Source organism: Euphorbia lathyris, chromosome 1 (assembly GCF_963576675.1).
Source record: "Euphorbia lathyris chromosome 1, ddEupLath1.1, whole genome shotgun sequence".
Taxonomy (NCBI): domain Eukaryota; kingdom Viridiplantae; phylum Streptophyta; class Magnoliopsida; order Malpighiales; family Euphorbiaceae; genus Euphorbia; species Euphorbia lathyris.
The window spans coordinates 73,284,396-73,303,850 of NC_088910.1; the positions used below are offsets into that span (position 1 = coordinate 73,284,396).

General features: G+C 35.0%; 1 protein-coding gene across 2 annotated transcripts; it reads left to right on the plus strand.

Moving 5' to 3' along the window:
• Positions 1-5,323: 5,323 nt before the first annotated feature.
• LOC136202021 (uncharacterized) lies at positions 5,324-9,505 on the plus strand. Of its 2 annotated transcripts, none has more exons than XM_065992469.1 (7): positions 5,324-5,508; positions 5,729-5,918; positions 6,354-6,404; positions 7,185-7,426; positions 8,817-8,942; positions 9,019-9,081; positions 9,165-9,505. In XM_065992469.1, exons 2-7 carry the CDS (start codon positions 5,747-5,749, stop codon positions 9,240-9,242), a joined length of 732 nt encoding a protein of 243 aa, XP_065848541.1. In that variant the 5' UTR covers positions 5,324-5,508; positions 5,729-5,746; the 3' UTR covers positions 9,243-9,505. The 2 variants fall into 2 exon arrangements, with proteins under 2 accessions (XP_065848541.1, XP_065848536.1); XM_065992464.1 differs by having other exon boundaries at positions 5,745-5,918.
• The last annotated feature ends 9,950 nt before the right edge of the window (positions 9,506-19,455 follow it).

Here is a 19,455-nt window from a genome sequence, read left to right on the forward strand (position 1 = left end):
AAAACGGAGCTAAAATGGAGGAAAAACCTAAAAAACGTACCAAGAATGCATATCAGTCAGAAGAACGCTCAAGGAGGACAAGAAGCAGTCGAGAGACGGGGAGACAAGTCCCTGTCGCGACTGAGATTTTCATAATCTCAGTCGCGACTTACGAAAGGCATCACGGAAAAAGATGCAATTTCAACTCACCCCTGCACCCCTTGTCGCGACTGAGATTTTCAGAATCTCAATCGTGACAGCGAAGCATTCTGCACATATTTCACATGTTTTAATCCGAGAAACGCGTCTGTTCGTTTGGATAAAAGCGACCCTTCACCAACGGACACGACCCATCATTTACAACCCTTCAACAACTATAAATAAGTGATCCATTTCAGAAATTAAAGTTGTTGGTTAAGTTAGATAAGTTAGAGAAGAGAGTTATTATGTTGAGTTTCTCATTCAGAAAAGAATCAGAAAGTTAGATTTCATTTCTGTAAACAAACTTGATGTACACAAGTTGTTATTAGATTAGTTATAAACACAGTATTAGTTTAGTTTCTAAGGTAGATCAGAGACAAGTTTTCATTCTGGTAGTGGACTGACCAGTCTCTATTCCGAAGATTCAGCGAGAAGAATTAACGGCTGAAGCGTATAGGGTCTGACAAACCTACGAAGTTTGAGGGAAAGATTGACAACCCGGATCTTAAAGTTTTCGTCGCAATGCTCTCCATGTTTCTACTTCTCTGTTAACTTGTGAAGATTCACATTTCATTAATGATATATTTATTTTATTCAATACATTCTTTCTGTTGTTATTTTGATATTGTTCTGACAAAATGATTTTCAAAATGATAAATTGGTGTTTTTATTAAAACGTTCTATTCCATCTTATTCATATAAGAACTTTGTTGAACACTTGACAGATTACGTTTTTATGGATGATATGATCGCTGATCGCGGCTTATCAGATATAAAATACTAATTTGATTAAGGTAGAAATCTGCTCCGAACCAGAGAGATTTCTACGGTTCAAAGCCATTTAATTGAATAAATTCCTATATTATTACATGTCCATAATCTTTCCAAAGTTAAAGTTGTTTTCTTTGCTTTATGAAAATAAGTTTTATACCTTCTATTTATTCCAATTACGGAAGTATCTGTCTTGTAATCAAAATCTCAAGACAGAATTGTTCTATAAACTCAATATAATATTCTTATCTAATCCTAATTTACCCAAACCAATTCAATCAATTAAACGAATTTCTTTTATTAAACCTAAACACGTGATTAAAACTGAATTAAATAAAGTTTTATTTAAAAAGCGTTCCCTGTGGGTTCGATATCTTTTATTACTACAAGCGTATATCGTGCACTTGCAGAAATCGCTCAACAGTTCTATACGTTATCTAGGCGGTGAATACTTTAGATTTGGTTTGGTAACAACTATAAACTACTCTTAGACTATGAGTGAGACAGTTTTTATGTATTTCAACCCTTATGGAATGATACGGGTGGCGATAAGCTAGAACATATGACAAACAATAACTCAAAATATATGTACGAGTAACAAGTTACTCTTGCAAAGATGATTATCTATAAACCGAACAACTCCGTGATGTTCTTAGATCGTGGTTCCTTCTTAAGGCGACTCTAATTTTTAGGTTCAGAAAATAGGGCCCGTAAGTTCCGTGGCTTGTCAATTCCTACGATTTCTGGTTTGTCACTTCCGATAAGGCAACACCTATGTAAATCCTAATGGATTTTGGAGTTCGTAAGTGACCTACACAATAATCAATTATAAGTATCAAAGCAAGAAATAAATATCAACACGTATAGTGAAATTGAAAACTCTAAATCATATATTATTACTGTGGTGAATATAAATACGGAATACAACTGAATCTAGTACATAGGAAGAGTGCAAAACTAGTTAACAAGATAAAAAGGAAAGAAGAATCAGCCCTTAGAACTAGCTAACTGGACTCAAAGTCGTCACTTCGGATTCGGAGGTGGAACTCTTGAGCTTGGTGAACGAGGGTGGAACATAACTTCATCGGGGAAACGGGAAGATAATAACAAGCTCTCAAGGTGCAAGAGTTTTATTACACAAAAACTGAATGAAGATTTGAGTGGCAAACACTCCTATTTTTATACACAAACCAAGCTCGGGGCATAATCGTAAATTACAAAGGTCTTTCGATTGTTCACATTTGATGCTGAGAATAAGGTCCACACTTCGTGTTGGACATGTCACGATCCGCATGATCTGTTTTCCTTTGTGACATGTAGTTTTCACACCACTAATGGTCCACGCTCCGTGTGGTAATAGCCAAGCTCCGCGTGAGTGAGCTGCTGAACTTTATCTTCGTTTATCACAAGTTCCACGCTCCGTATGGAACATGTCACGCTCCGCGTGGAGTATTGGTTGACTGGGGACAATGATTAGATTGACTTCGTTGACTACCACAATTCAGTGGGTATTGTGTCATTAGGTCAATGCTCCGTGTGGATAAGGTCATGCTCCACGTGGCTATGAGGAAATAGACTCCTCTTTTCACATGTCGTGCGGTGTTTTTTGCTTTTATCGTCTTTTGCATCTTGTGTGTGTTTCTTGAACCTGTAAAGCACAATCATTGAATCCGAGATCACCGGTCCGGATTACTCTAAATGGATATAAAATTCAGAAAATCATAACGTGCTCAAATTTCCTTTCACAATTAAATTCCAAATTATTTAGTTGTGATAAAAGATAATATGCCTTTTATATAGTTAATCTATTATGTCAAATAAATCAAATGACACGGTAATGAATAATTCATTTATTAATAAGTGATGTCATAAAACAATTGTCTATATGACACTAAACTAACAACTCCAACACGAGTGTGATTCAACAATAGTAGATTTAAACTTGTCAAGTCCAAGGCTACTACCATTCCCCAAAACCTCATCTTCAAATGTTGCATTAACCACCCTCATATTCCTTTTCTTTTATTTAATAAGCTCTAGGTCCACTTCACAATCTTTGCTAACTTGCTTAGTCGTATCTATAAGGTCATCATAAAGATGTCATTTCAAACTTTACGAACTTGAATAGTAGAAGGGATTGTCCTTCTCCATAAATAAGGAGCTACCATCAGTGCCTCGAAGCAATTTCTCTCCCCCGAAACCACCCACGCGTCGTGGACGAACATAAAGCCAATGTTCTCATTCCTTAACTAACTTCTTGCTAATACTATCAAAGAGTCTATGGAAGAACTCTATATGACCAAGCAAGCCACAAATGTAGTAGAAATAGGTCAACTATTCATATATAAACTGCATTAGATTCATATATAAACTGCACTAGATGAGAAGCACCAAATGTCGTCTTTATCTTCTTCTAATATTTCAAGGGGGGACGCACATCGATCAAGACTCACACCCTCATGTAACTCTTCCATCGAGCCACTGGTATCATTATTGGGATCATGTTGCAAAAACGAACCCACCAAACCCCCCCCAAAGGTTTTTCCTACAACTAAAAACACATACCTCATTAGAAGATTATGAATCTGGAGCCATATAGAGAATGAAACTAATTATACAGAATTCAGGTTCTGGCCACTTTTCAACTATTGTAAAATAAGGAGATGACTATCAAAAGCCTAAGCCCTCCATCTATAACCATACTCACACCAACTGTCATTGTTCAAAATGAAGGTCGCCTCGACCGCCTAGGCGCTAAAAATCGAGAATCCGCCTCGATTTTCTCCGATTAGTCCTTCTAGGCGATTTTTGGCTCCTAACCAATTTTTAGCCGCTTAGGCTCCGCCTAGGCCGCTTAGACTGTCTAAGCGCCGTCTAAGCGATAATAAAGAAAATCGTTTTTTATTGTGAAATTATTTGTTTCTTTATTATAATTCACTTTTAAGTTGTTTTAATGATATTGTTGTTGAAATGTTGATGTTTGCACATTTTTAAAGATATATGTTCTAAATATAGATGTTTTTATATATTAAATATTTTATACTATTGTTTTTAGATAGTATAATACATATTTTAATTGAATTTATATAATAATTTATTGATTAACAAATAAAAAATATAAAAATACAAATCCGATTAATCCTTAAGGGCCCTATCCGTCCGACTAGCACCTATCGTTTTTTACAACATTTCCAACTGTATGAAAAAATTGAAACATGTAGTGTTGATTCAATAGTTAATGAATAAACCAACCCTATTTAAGACACCATATATTGGCCAGTCGGTGTTGCATCGAGGTGAAGTGTATAGACCAATCGGTTAGAAGGGAACCAACTAGACAATGTTCTGTGGAAATCATTACCCTCTCATTGGGGTTGCCCTCGAACACCACCTTGTTTGCTTCATCTTTCTTTATCGATAGGTTAGTAATCATGTCTTCCATAGGCGAACCACGAGACGACAAACAAAGTGCAATAATGAAAGAATGAAAGAAAAAAAATTTCAACGAAGGAGAGGAAAACCCTTGCTCTCATAGGTGGAGAAGAGAAAAATTCTAGATTATTTTCAATATGATATTTTAAAATTTAATTGTGTGTTTAATAAAATATGAATGATAGTATATAAAGTTTGTATAGGTTTAAGCCATTATTTTGGACTTTCGATCTATCATTTTTTTTGTTATTCAGCCTCTGACTTATTATTTGGTCAGATTTGGTCCGTGACCTATCCCAATTGATAAAATTTCACCTAATTTAGATGAAGCTTTAACAGAACCGTTATCTCATTGAAATGTGACGATATTTTGATATTTGATCTTGATAGACGTGCCACATATTAAGTTCATATTTCAAAGTATTACTACATGTCAGAGGTATAACGGTTCTGTCAAATCTGTATCTAAATTGAGTGGAATTTTACCAATTGAAATACGCAATACCAAATAATAAATGAGAAGCTAAATGATAAATTTGGAATAGGTAAAAGGTGAAGTAATGGACCCTTTGCATTTGAAAGAAATGGGGACATTTACATATAAATTCACTTTTAAGAAACTATCTAGTAACGATTTTGAATCATGTCAAACTAATAAGATCAGTACTTTTAATATATTTAAGGATTAAAATTTATAAATTAAAAGTTTAGAATATATTTTCTAAGATTTATAATTTATGAATTGGAGTATATAATTTTTAATTATGATATCATAATATATAAAATAATGACATATTTTTTTTTTGACAACATATAAAATAATGACATATTAAGAATTAAGTTTGGTAATATGATTTAGTTGTAATTTTAATTATAATTTTGTACTTAGGGTTATGATATATTCATGTATTTGAGCCTTTGAAATGCTCCTTAATGGGCTTCAATGAGTGTTGCCCGGGTTGCTAATCGAATCCGAATTGCTCCTCTTGTCTCCCCCCATTTCAACATTTGCAACCCTGTAAAACCCAAAAAGCCTCCTCTTCCTCCCAGGGTGTGCCTGTCGCCGTCGCCGTCGCCTGTTTCCCTAGATTGCTTCTTAACTATACTGGCTGCTTCCTGGAAAAAGTATGTAATCGTACAAATAGATGAAGAAGAACATTGCTTTTGTTTCCATCTCTCTTCTTGTTTTGAGTTATTTTCTACCTATTTTATGCTCTCTATTTCTTTTTATGTTTCTTTTTTCTTTTGTTATCTTTTGACACCTTTTTCTAATATAAGAGAAGAAAAAAGGTGGTTTTATTTTCGTTTTTGCTGTTATTGATTCTTATGTGTGTTTATCTAATAGTTGAAGTGGTTGACAGAGATGATAAAGAGACAATTCTTTAGGGACGAACATGGGGATAAAGATGACCAGTCGTCGAATTCATCTTCATCTTCTTCCGATTCTGAGGTTGAAGTAGAGGGTCAAGCAGAATCGGAGGATCATTCTGAAGGTGTGGAGTTGAAAGAAATTGATGAATCTTCCTCCTCATCAGGTTTGTTTCACATTGCATCTTTTTCTCAATAATTTTTCTTAGTGTCTCTTAATTGTTTACTGCTAAATTGTGATCGCAAACTCTACTTGGTTTATTTACAAGCAAGGAATTTATTTATTTATTTACTTCCAAAAGGAAAAATACATATAAGTGTGTGCATTGAACAGATTCCTTGATGGCAATTTTCTGTAACTTGTATACTCAATTTTCTAAAAATAAAAAAAGTAACAGATGAAACTGTTCATGTTTGTTTATGATGCTTGTGTATTTTTCAACTTTAGTTTTAGTTGTTATCTTCGCTGTTCAGCTGTTTACCTACTTTCCTTTTCCTAAAAGTAAATCAGAAAGATGCGAGTCTGGAAGTTTATTTTACTTTTCATGGTGTTTGTGATTGGAATTGTCTTTTAATCTTGCATTTTATTGACATAATTGCAGGATATGAGAGTGAAAATAGCTCAGCAGATGAAATCAATGCTGACTCTACTGGTAGGATTTGCTCTTCCATTTATATTGAGGAACTTTTGTGAGGATATGCATCTTCATGTTTGATGTTAAACTTGTATTTGGCTGTCTGCATGATTCAATAATTGTTATGCAGGATTGTGATTTCATTATAATAATCATTTGTATAGTTGATTCATCTATATAGTTGTTGTCTTTTCTTTAGGAACGTTCCTTCCATTGAAATGGATCTCTTCCGTGTGTTAAATTTGACTTCTTAAGCTCATTTAGAAAGTATTTATCTTATCAAAATTAAACAGTAGGTGAATTGGTGGTACTACTCATTTGATATGCACTATGCTTCTTGATTAAAGCACTTACCTATGTATAAAGCTGTTTAAAATTGAAGTTGGAAAATGTTTCCATTTGGAAATTTCCAGTTTTGTTTTGTCTATCGATAATGTTTCACCATTTCTTAGTTGGTTTTGCTTCATCATCTGTGGCTGACTCTATGTTTTCTAATTGAATCCATGCATGCAAAATAACAGTGTATTTACTGTTTATTATCATTCAAATATATGTCATCTCCTCTTTATGATGGGATTCTGCCCTTTGTGATTTCTGATAGCTTGTTTTCTACCACATCTTTCCTCTTCAGAGGCCACCTTGGTTCCAATTTTGCGATAAATGGCTATTGCATTGCCACTTTTGATAATCCAACCTAGTACTGGATATAGACCTTTTTATGATATAACCTTGAGTTTTATTGTACAAGTACTGGAAAATGATTTATGAAAAACATATTTTGCAATGATTTGGTGTTAGGTTGTACCAGTGAAGATGATGGAAGTGAAAGTGACAAGCAAAACACTGTTAGCCTTCAGTTATCTGGTAAACATGGAGCTAGTGTACTTAAGGAAGAGATAAATGGTGTGGCCCAAAAGGATTCAGTACCACATGAAATGCCAGATTGTGTTATGAAGTTCAAGTCAGTATATAGGTGTCGGCTTTGCCCTCGAATAGTCTGCTTGACCAAGGAGACCATGAGGTCTCACCTCAATTCTAAGGTAGGACGTTTCATGCTTCTATGCTGCTGTAAAATGTTGCTCCTGTTTGGCACTTACCAAGCAAATCTTTTGGAACGTGTAATATGAGTAATTTCAAGTCTAACTCATAGGTATGAGCTTTTTCCTTTCCTTTTTCTGTCAAACAATAAAAGAAGTTTAAGTTTTGTTTTCCAGCATGACTCTATGTGAAGGTGGCTCCTATCTCCCTTCTCTATTGTATGTACGGAAAAATTCAACTGTACCAAAATATTTATCTTTGTTTATCTATCACGTAAACGTCTCTTATCTTTTGGATGAAATTAACATCCTGACCATGAAAAATATATCTACTACATTAAAGAACTGCATTGCATAGTTGTTACTAGGTAGTTGGTTTGTTATCTTCGTGTAGCAAAGAAAACTGTTTCCTTAAATCCAGTTTCAAGCTTTCAAGGAAAAAGACTGAATTGTATTTCATCTGGGTCTCTTGATAGCATTGGACCTCAATAGGAGCTCCAAGTTAAATGTTTTAACACTAGACCTAGCCTTTTCTTGCCTTCAATGATATTGGACACACTGCTAGCATTAATAGCATCACTTTTTTGCAGTTTTTGCTTTTGAAGGTGTTTGATGTTTTTGCTCATCTTCTGAGCAGATCACTAAGCATTCTTATGGGCATTTAATTTGAAAAAAGAAATTGCTTCTTACATTATGTGCTTGGTTTTTAATATACATTTTGTCTCAAGAAGATCATTTCATTTTATATATGAATTATTCCCTGGGTTTGATGGCTCATCCCTATCAATTTTTCTGGTTGCAATTTGTAATAAACGCATGTCCTTCCAAACACCAAAGTGTCATTTTAGAAGATTTCAACAGGAAGTGCCAAATTTCCTTTGTTTGTGACTTCTGAATTGATAAATGCTGCCACTGCTAATTATTCTCCTTAACCCTTTGCCGGTATAGTTAGTGGGTTGAGCATTTTATTAAGCTGAAGTTGACATTGTCTTGGAGAGGGCTGCAATATCAACCTTTTGAGCATTTGGATTCATCAAATCTCACCAAGTTAATGAGGATTAGAATAAGAGATTCTTGAATGTAGTAAAGGACTTGATTCTGGGGCTTAGCCATGAGTTGGTCCTGAGTAGTGAGTTCCTATGTTTTTTTCTCCATATAATCTCTGAATTTAAATGTCATTGCTTCAACTCCCTCTTTATCCAGTAGGCAGCCAGGCACCATTCAAATTCAGTAAGTCAACAATTTTTATGAGATGGAGAAAGATATTCTATTTACAAATTTACACCAGGCCAGTAGTGGCGGCATATGATTTTCATGATAGTTCGTATCACTTGTAATAAATTAGGAATCAAAAGGTTAGTATGGGCTAAGAGAATTTTGTTAATTGTTGCAGAGACACACTCGATCTGAAAAGTTACTGAAGGAAAACAGACTGAAGGCTATGCTCAACAGTGATGGGGAAATTGAGAACCAAGAAACCCCTGCAGAGATGCATGCACGAATTGTGGCTCTAGCCCAGGTTAGTTGCTCTTTTGAATGGGAATTTACCAAGTTGACTTGCAGATTTGAGGTAAGCTAATTTCTCTTTGGCACAGAACAATTCATCAAAAAAGAAAAATAAGGGTCGGCAGCGGCAAAAGAACAGATTGAGAAACAAGGTACATTTTTGTAAACAATGTGGTGTGTTCGATGTTCAAATAATAAATGAGTTTGTTTCTGATGAACATGATTTGAACTGCAGAAAGATGTTCCAAGTATAGAGAAAACAAAGGAATCAACCAAAAGACCAGCCAAGAAGAGGCGCAAAAATGAAACTTGAAATGTTGTAGTACTGTGTGTTTTGCTGTAGACCTGAAAAGTGGAGAAGACAGGCCTATTTTGTAATTTCACCAGAGCTGCTATCATTTGTTTGTTTTTTTTTTTATATAAATTTGTTTAAAGTAACTCATTAGCCTCTAAATTTGTTTAAAGCGATTTATTGGTTCTCTAAACTTAATTTGTCCAAATACTTGGGGATCTGTCTTTTAGACTAAGTTGACGTGACTCTTGATATATCCTATGTTAAGGCTCTGTTTGGAGAGAGTTTTGGTGTAAAATTAAAAGTTTTGATCACTTTTAGACGTTTAACTAGATAAAACCTTAAGCAGTAGTATTTCGTGAAGAGTGGATTGGGTTCAAACCGTTAATTTGAAGAATAGCGGGTGAAATGAGCTTTGAAACATTTATATTAAAAAACCATTTTGTTTTAAATGATTATTAGTTATTAGCAATTAGATAAATTAGATAAGTGTTATTAAATAAGTTTAAATAAACAGCTAGTTAAAATTGAACAATTAATTTCTATTTGTCAAATAGGCTTTGACAGTATTGTTAAAAGTTGTTTCTGATCAACAAATCTTTAATTTTCACTATTTTGTCAAGAGCTGTTATTGAACTGTTGAATCAAAACTGAAATACTAGATTACACGGCTAACTATTGTTTTGTCTGGATTTGTTTTTTTATTTTGTTTTTTTGCTGGTAAATGTACCTACAAGCTAGATGGGCGAAATACTAGACTCTGCGACCAATTATTGTTTTGTTTGGATTTGTTTTTTCATTTTGTTTTTTTGCTGGTAAATGTATCTTCAAACTAGAGGGGAGAAGTTTTTTTTTTTTACATAGGGAAGGCTTAACGCCCAGCAGACTAGCTTGGGCGACATGCACAAGAGGAGTCTCCCCACACCAAACATCGAGCTAGAAGCCCGTATCAGCCCCATTTCCCAGAACACGAACCATGCCTCATCGTAGAACAACAGACCCCAAAACAATGCTTGTCCAAGGACTTGAATCTCCGCTTTTACGAACAAAAACATTCAGCCTCTTCTTATTCTTGCAATATTTGGCAAGTAACACCTCAACCTAAAAATATGCTTGAATAAGAACATTCCAATTGATCTTACTAAGGAGAGCTAGATTAGTTTCACGAGCGGAATGAATACCCAAGCCTCTTATGTTTTTTGGAGCACATACCACATCCCAGTTGACCAGATGTCGTCGAAGGAGCTTTGAGAAGGGCATAACCTGTTGCTACTGTATAATTGCCCAAAAAGGCGCCTCCCCAAAACTAGCTATCAACGTTCTCTACACCAGGGAACACAATATGAGTAGTGATTTTGAAAATTGCTTCCATAGGCATTAGGCGAGTGAAGAGATCCCAATTCCAAACATTATTCTTTGTGCGGAAGCTTTGCACATTGAGATGCAAACTCTTCGGATCAATTGCATCTTGGGCAACATGCACAAGAGGAGTCTCCCCACACTAAGTATCGAGGCAGAAGCTCGTATCAGCCCCAATTCCCAAGACACGGCCCACACCTCTCCATAAAACAACAGACCCCAAAACAATGCTTCTCCAAAGAATTGAATCTCCCCTATTACGAACAAAACCATCCAGCCCTTTCTTATTATTGCAATATTTTGCAAGTAACACCTAAACCTAAGGAGTATCTACTTGAATAATAACCTTCCAACCGAGCTTACCAAGGAGAGCCAGATTGGTTTCATGAGCACGATGAATGCCCAAGCCTTCGATGTTTTTGGAGCATATACCACATCCTAGTTGACCAAATGCATCTTCTTAGAACCATCAACCCCCCCCCCCCCCCCCCCCCCCCAAAGAAGCGATGGTCAAAAGAATCGATTTTGTTGCAGATACTTACCGGGACATCAACTGTTTGCATTATGTTTTTTGGAGCACATACCACATCCCAGTTGACCAGATGTCGTCGAAGGAGCTTTGAGAAGGGCATAACCTGTTGCTACTGTATAATTGCCCAAAAAGGCGCCTCCCCAAAACTAGCTATCAACGTTCTCTACACCAGGGAACACAATATGAGTAGTGATTTTGAAAATTGCTTCCATAGGCATTAGGCGAGTGAAGAGATCCCAATTCCAAACATTATTCTTTGTGCGGAAGCTTTGCACATTGAGATGCAAACTCTTCGGATCAATTGCATCTTGGGCAACATGCACAAGAGGAGTCTCCCCACACTAAGTATCGAGGCAGAAGCTCGTATCAGCCCCAATTCCCAAGACACGACCCACACCTCTCCATAAAACAACAGACCCCAAAACAATGCTTCTCCAAAGAATTGAATCTCCCCTATTACGAACAAAACCATCCAGCCCTTTCTTATTATTGCAATATTTTGCAAGTAACACCTAAACCTAAGGAGTATCTACTTGAATAAGAACCTTCCAACCGAGCTTACCAAGGAGAGCCAGATTAGTTTCATGAGCACGATGAATGCCCAAGCCTTCGATGTTTTTGGAGCATATACCACATCCTAGTTGACCAAATGCATCTTCTTAGAACCACCCCCCCCCCCCCCCCAAAGAAGCGATGGTTAAAAGAATCAATTTTGTTGCAGATACTTACCGGGACATCAGCTGTTTGCATCATAAAATTAGGAATAACTATCCTAATGGACTCTAAATAAAGACATCTTGCTTTCCATCCCGATATCCGGAGATTGATACAGTCGATCACATAATTATAAGTCTCCTTAGAAGCACGATTGTGAAGAAGGGCATCCCCAAATATCTTCCCAGATCATCGGGTTTTTCAAACCTTAAGATGTCTACAATACCTTGACTCACAGTACGAGAGACATTTGTTAAGAAGTGTACTTTAGATTCGGCAAGGCTGACCCATTGACTAGAGCAACCACCAAAAATATCAAGCAAACCTTGAATTATAGAAGCATGGCCCACATCAGCCTCTGTCATTAGCACGATGTCATCAATAAAGAAGATGTTGGAAATGGCAGGACCTCTACAAGAAATCTCAATTGGTTTCCAATTTTTTTTTGGCTAATTTCATCATCAATTAACTACCCAAGACGCTTGAGAGATAGAACAAAAATAACGGGGATAATGGATCCCCTTGTCTAAGGCCCCTGGATGGCTTGAACACTTGGAGCTTTTCACTATTCCATAAAACGTTCATAAAGGTAGCAGCAACACAACTCATAATGGGATCAACCCATAACTGATTCAGCCTAAAAATGATAAGAGTAACCATCAGGAAGCCCCAACTAATGCCTTTTCCAGATCAAGCTTCATCATCATCCAACCTTTTATACCCTTCTTGAAGCGCATATAGTGGACCATTTCTTAGAGCAGGACAATAATGTCTATAATTTGTCTATCTAGGATAAACCTAGATTGAGTATGACTGACCAGAGAATGCAGATAAGGCTTAAGCCAATTAACTATGCATTTGATCACTACCTTATATAACACATTGCATAAGCTAATAGAGCATAAGTGTGAAACAAGCTCAGGAGAGGTTACCTTAGGAATCACCGTAATTAGGGTCTTGTTCCAAGAGTCAGGCATACGGCCTGAACTTAACATATCACAAACAGTTGAGCCAACTTGAGGACCAATATGATCCCAGTCGCTGAAAGAAAACATCATGAAATCCATTCGGTCCTGGGGCTTTATACGATGCCATATCAAAATTTGCACAACAAACATAAGAGGCATCAAACGGTCAAATGAGATCCCTGCACATATAGTCCTCAAGCTTTGGGAAAGTATGATTATTATAACTATACGAGAAAAAGATTCCTACATATAAAGCTATTCAAAGTAACTAGAAATCATATGTTGAAGAACTAGACGGTCCCAAATCCAAATGCCATTGTCATTTAACTAATTAATTTTGTATCCTTTTATATTTTACTCTAATCATATATATCAAATATAATTCTATTAGAAATAAAAATAACTATACAAATTAATTAGTTATATTCAATTATTCCACAAATTTATTTAATGTTTTTAACCTAACCGTATCTCATACAATTTAAATTAAAACTTTTAAATAATCTGTTTGTAAAATAATTAAATCAGTACCGAGATTTTCATTTCTGGAAAATATGCAAAATTTAATTTTTTTAAACTATTTTAAAATTACAAACGCATGAGGGGGGGGGGGGGGGGAACGTGCCCGAGCCATTTTACACGGCTCAAATCAAGCTGCTGCCTTATGGCAGCAGCCTCCAAAAGCCACGGGACTGCTATCTCGCGATAGCAGTCCAGTTTCCTTCTTTTCCCGATTTTGCATATATATCTTAAAATCCCAATTTTAATTCCAGAAAATAAATTATCAAATAATTTTGATTTTATCTTTTAGTTTAATTAATTAAATCAGATTTATCAATTAATCTAACCCTAAAATCATTAAATCTCATTTTTACATTTTAATTCTTTCATATATGAAAAAAAGTATTAACACTCGCTCTGATACCAACGAGGCACAACGGGAACATAATTTTTTTTTACCTATTTCCTTTAACCAAGGATCCGTTAATCGTTATTTCATATCAAAGAGGGATAAACACATGTACCTTTATGAAGAACTATCTACCGTTGCTAGAGATGTGCCCACACAGAAGTCAACCGTCTTTCCAAGAACATAAAAACAAACAAGAATAAAATGATTAGTAATCAATCGTTGAATAACAACCAAAATAGATTGCCTTTAAAGGAATCAGCACGAGATCAAAGAGAGAAAACGAGGATGATAATTAGTCGAGTGGAGTCGGGAGTATTGTTGAAACACAATTTCCACATTAATTTTGATTATGATAAAAAATATTAAATAAAATAATATCTCCATAATTAATAACACATGAAATTTAAATGTTGATTTATTTATACTAATGTGTTTGTTGAAGTGTGTTGATGAATTATAAGTAAGTCCAAAGGAATAAGAAAAAGGCCTTAAGCTTTTAAGTCAAAGCCCATAAAACAAATGCTATTGGGTCAAGCCTCAAGCCCAACAATAAGAAGGATCCAGAAGCAAATGAGCTGTCTCAAAGATGAGAAAAAACTCGGAAGGCAGATCAAGCCACGCTGGACAAGATCAAGAGTTGACTCTACGCAACTAACAAAGCCTCACCAAATAAGGAAAGATTCAGAACCAACAGACGGGTTGTCTCCTGGTCATTCTGAGAACTTTGCTTGATTTGGTTAGACCATCAGTCTGCTTCCGACCAAGTCTGAAGCACAACGCAACAAACAAATCAGCGGGAAAAGATAGAAGACCATTGGCTTTTGACACTGGCTTTTGAGGAGTGAAAACGACAGAAGAGCGTTTCCCTCCTAATGGTTATTTCAAAATTTGAAATGACCCCATCCTCTAGGTGTCAACTATAAACGGCCTCTCATTTGCAACTTTAGAACTTGATCTTCAACGCACAAATTCTGAGTGAATCACTTCTTGAAGTTCCAAGCAAAGCAAGAACATTTACACAAACTTTCTTATTCTTCTGTGTAATCAATTCTTTAGATCTTTCAAAGCGTTCTTAGATCAGAACAAAATCATCAATCTTTTAGATTAGTTCGGAAGCTATGTTTGTTTGGTATTTAGCAAACAGAGTTGGATAGTTTTGAGTGTAGGATTATAGGGAAGGTACTCTATAATAACTCAACATCTATTGTAAAGGCTTGTGCTCTACCAAAAAGAGCTCAGTAGTGGATTAAAGCTCAGAAGAGGAATTCCGGGGGACTGGATGTAGGTAGGAGGCTGAACCAGGATAAAAATGCTAAGTATCACTCTCTCTAACTCTTACTCCTCATTTCTTGCTTTTATTTCGAAAACATAAATTATTCAGAGTTGTATTTAAATTGTGATAAGTTCGGAAGCCCTTCTGAGGCGTTATCTTTCGAACTAAGGACAGAATCAATATTCTGTTTATGGTTGAGACACCGTTTCACATAGTGGTTCCCACCCCCTTTTTGATCACTCATAAGGGCAATATCATTAATCGAGTAAATGTATTTAAGTAAATAAATTCTTTACTTTAATCTCTATTTTATATCATGCAAAATTCATGATACAATAAATCTTATTTTAAATTTTCAATTAGGTTTATAGGAATTAAATTGAACTAACAATTTTTAGCTCGGTTTGATTTTCGTCTTACATTAACACCAATTGAAGTTTTTAAGGAAACTTTAGCCATAATACATGTTGAATTTTAAGTCAATATAGGATGAATGTGCTATTTTTCTTTTTCCCAATTTACAATTTTTAATTTTATAATTCATGTTAATTAAATTAAGTAGTCGTTTTCTTAACTTTTGGCCACGATTGAGACCAACCTTATCACAATCAATGTATGAAAGGGAAGAAAGTTAAGTACCGTTTACTTTTGGCCACGATTGCGACCACCTTTATCACAATCGAGGTATGGAAGGAACGTTTAAAGCAAAATTTTTTTATTAAGCGTGTTTAAGTTTAAAGTAACGATTGCGTCCACCCATGGCATGGTCGGTATCTCTTAAGAAAACACAAATAAAAAGCATATAAAGTTACGATCAAGACCACCCTTATCTCGGGCGTAACTAAGCAAATAAATTAATCCAAGTACTTATCCATTTAATGTAATTCATACAATAGTTTAGGTTTGGGAAAGGAAATTTTGTGCTTTAAAATGCCTTGAGACGAAAGACTCAATAACATGCGTACTTATATCGTCCCGAATACTTCAATTTCAGAATTGAAAATACAAGACGAATGATATATCGCCTTTATACTAGTTAGTTTGATATTTTGCGTATAAATTTGCCATGCGAAGTTAATCTTTCTGGCTTAACTAATTTGAAACGAAATACAGAGAGATATGTTTTATTTTCATAAAGAGGTTAGTTAAAAAATAAATTCAGTGAAATTTTGCTCGGGACTAGCAAAAGACTAAGTGTGGAGATTTGTTAAGCCCAAAATATACCTAAAATATCATTAATATTTACATCAGTTTTGCTATGAAATCGTGCTGTTTATATCTATTTAGAGTACTTCTACGTCCGAATATGTTTCTTTCATGCAAGGTACCTAAATATTTGGTAAAATCCAAATAGGAACGAACAGAAGTCAGAAACGAAGGAAAACCCTACAAAAGGAGTCAAAGACGATGAAAATTCAGCACACCAATATAAGGAGACGTGAACGAAGTCAGAAACGGGAAAAATATTCCGAATCTCGGCAGGGATTCTGGAATCTCGATAGAGATTCCGAGTCGCGACCGAGACACGCCTTTTCCTGGCGTCTTCTTCTTGCGTTCCGAAGGACTGAAATTTACTTCCCTATTCTCGGTAACTTCAGAAATCCTGGCTGTTGGGGTTTAGTGTCCTATAGACAATTGTTCTAGGATATCAACTAAATATGAATGAAGTGTTCTTTATGTCATTTGTTTTAATAAGATATGGTTTCATAACTATATAAAGGCAACCCCTTTTAAAGAACTAAATAAGTCTAATAAAAGGAAATCCCTAAGTTTGTTTAAAGTGATTGTAAAGTGTTCATACAAGCATGAAGTGAGATGAAACTTTATAATAAACTAATAAACTTAAAACCACCACAAGTCAAGTAATATGTTTAGGATTGACATATCACTGTTGAGACTTGCATGTAACAATGTCTTCTGTCAAGACAGAGAGCTGATCTCACAAGCTTCAGATATACAGATAATCTGGACAGTTGCATGGATCCAATGAAAGAGAGTTCATTAGGATTGGGGACCCGACTTGAGATAACAGGATAGGTAGATTCATCCTTGTCACCTGTTCATCTCATTGGTATTAATAGGTATAAGTAATCCTCAGACTCAAAGGAATGTTAATTAGTGATTCTGGATTACGGAATGTGATGCTTTGATCCTGTTGTAACACGATCCATAACAGAGATGACTCTGGGGTGTGAGCGGCAGACGTTGGGTATCACAGGAAGTAATTGCAGGATAGTTATACATTGGATTGAGCATTTGTCACTCCTGATAAATAGGAGATACGTCCAAGGATCACTTGTGGAAGACTTGACTCTAAATCCTTGCAAGGTGATAGCTTAAGACTTGAAATACAGATTTCACTTAACCTATCTAATTGGAGTTGACTCAGCCTGTACAAGTAAAATGAACGTCTCACTATATGTGACTTGACATTATCCATAGTCATAAGATTCAGTTCAAGGATGTAATTGACAAAGGATCGAATTATACTGTAACTAATACGGAAAGGTCAACGACAGAATCAACCTGTCTTCTTATAGCTCTAGGGGAATGTTTCAGATTTGCTAATCACATTTCGCGTACTCATTCCGTTATGCAAAGATTAAATATAATTCTGTGAAAATTAATTTAATAGTTGCATACGGCTAGAAGCAATAAGAACCTAATGGGTCACACATAAGACTTGGAGCCCAAAAGAGAAACATATGTTAATTAATTGATGGAAGCCCAACTGAGTCCACTAAGGCCCAGTTAGTGGGGGGGGGGGGGCGATTTTATGTATGATGAATACATAAATATTTAATTTGATTTTAACAATTCTAATTAGATTATAATTGTGAATTAAATTAATTAAAGGATAAATAAGTTAGGAGTTTTAATGAGATTAAATTGCTCCTATTATTATCCTATAAGGTTATTATTATTATCTTTATATTTAAGATATAATTGTAAATAATAAATAAGAATTATATTCCGAATTAAATTCTTATTCAGTAACCTAATTCTATCTAACTAGGGTTTAGATACAAGAGAATATAAATACCCCCCTACATGTAATTTTCGAAATACACATACACAACCCGGGAGAGAGAATTTCAACCCACAGTATTGAGGACGAGATTATCCACCGCTTCCTTCCGTTCAATTGATTTTCATCTCTTTCTCTTATTCCTTGATCTTGTGTTGATTTATTAGAGACAATCTATTCTTGATTGTTTTATACGGTTGATATCTAACTTGATTTTGGATTGTGTTTTTGTCTTGTGCTCGGGAACTCGAAGTAAGAGTTGTGGGCACTTCGATTGCAACAGTAGATAGAACATCAAAAGGTATTTCCTTCTATCCCTCTTTATATGAAATAACGATTAATGGATCTTGGGTTAATGGAAAAAGGTTAAAATTTTTATATTTCCGCTGCCAAACGTTTGCCTATTTTCCTTTAGTGGTATCAGAGTCTGCGTTAAATCCGTTATTTCATATATGAAAATTTAGAAGTTTTTCAATCAGATTGAATAAATATTTATAGTTAGGTTAATTAACAAATCTATTTTGATTAATTAGTTCTAAAGATAAATAAGTTTTAATTAATTGTTAATTAAAATAGTTTATGCATATGTTCCTAATTATGTTGGTTGATAATCATTATAACAAAATCTATTAGTTTTATAGTTAGATTGATAAAAGTTAATTTTATTGATTCTAAAGATAAAACGGAAAATCTATAATAGGTTTTCTTATTTTCTGAAAATCGTTTTAAAACTGATATATATATATATATATATATAATTATATATAAAAAAATTAAATGGACAGCAGCTCGGGTCGTGCCTCACGGCGCAACCCGGCCGCTGTCCTGCGGTTGCTGCCTCGCTGCAGCAACCGCGGAGCGGCGGGGCCAGGCGCAGTAGGGCTGCTGCCAAACGGCAGCAGCCGCGTCCTCGGGCCCGTCCCGAAACCCATGTATTTTAAAATCGTTTTAAAATAGTTTTAAATATATATATATATATATATATATATATATATATATATATATATATGTTTCAGAAATTAATAGTTTTCTGTTTTGATTATCGAATGAATGAATTTATTTAAAAGTTTGTTTTACCTATTTGTAAATCAAAAGTATTAAATGAATTGAAATCAAAATAATTAATTGGGACATGCATAAATAAAGTTTTGTATAGTTGTATTAATCTAAAAGGTTAATATAGAAGATACGAAACTATTAGAATTAAAATTCGATGAAAGTTAATTGATGAGTTAATGTGATTAACCTAAATATTACATAAAGTATTTTATGTAATCAACCAATTAAATTTATTTAATTGAGTCTATGCATGTTTGGAGTTATGGACATATTTGGACCCTCTTTTTAGTCTTTTGGTATTTTTGAAATAGGGCATGCGAGTCCTGCCTTTCTACTATCTATTGTAATTTCTCCTCTCATCTAATTCCCTTCAAGTTAATTGAAGTTT

Bases quoted from the DNA above. Each gene is read 5' to 3' on its own strand.
- LOC136202021 (XM_065992469.1), top strand. From the start codon at position 5,747: ATGATAAAGAGACAATTCTTTAGGGACGAACATGGGGATAAAGATGAC. The intron at 5,919-6,353 runs GTTTGTTTCACA...ACATAATTGCAG, and splicing joins TGAATCTTCCTCCTCATCAG to GATATGAGAGTGAAAATAGC. The intron at 8,943-9,018 runs GTTAGTTGCTCT...TCTTTGGCACAG, and splicing joins GAATTGTGGCTCTAGCCCAG to AACAATTCATCAAAAAAGAA.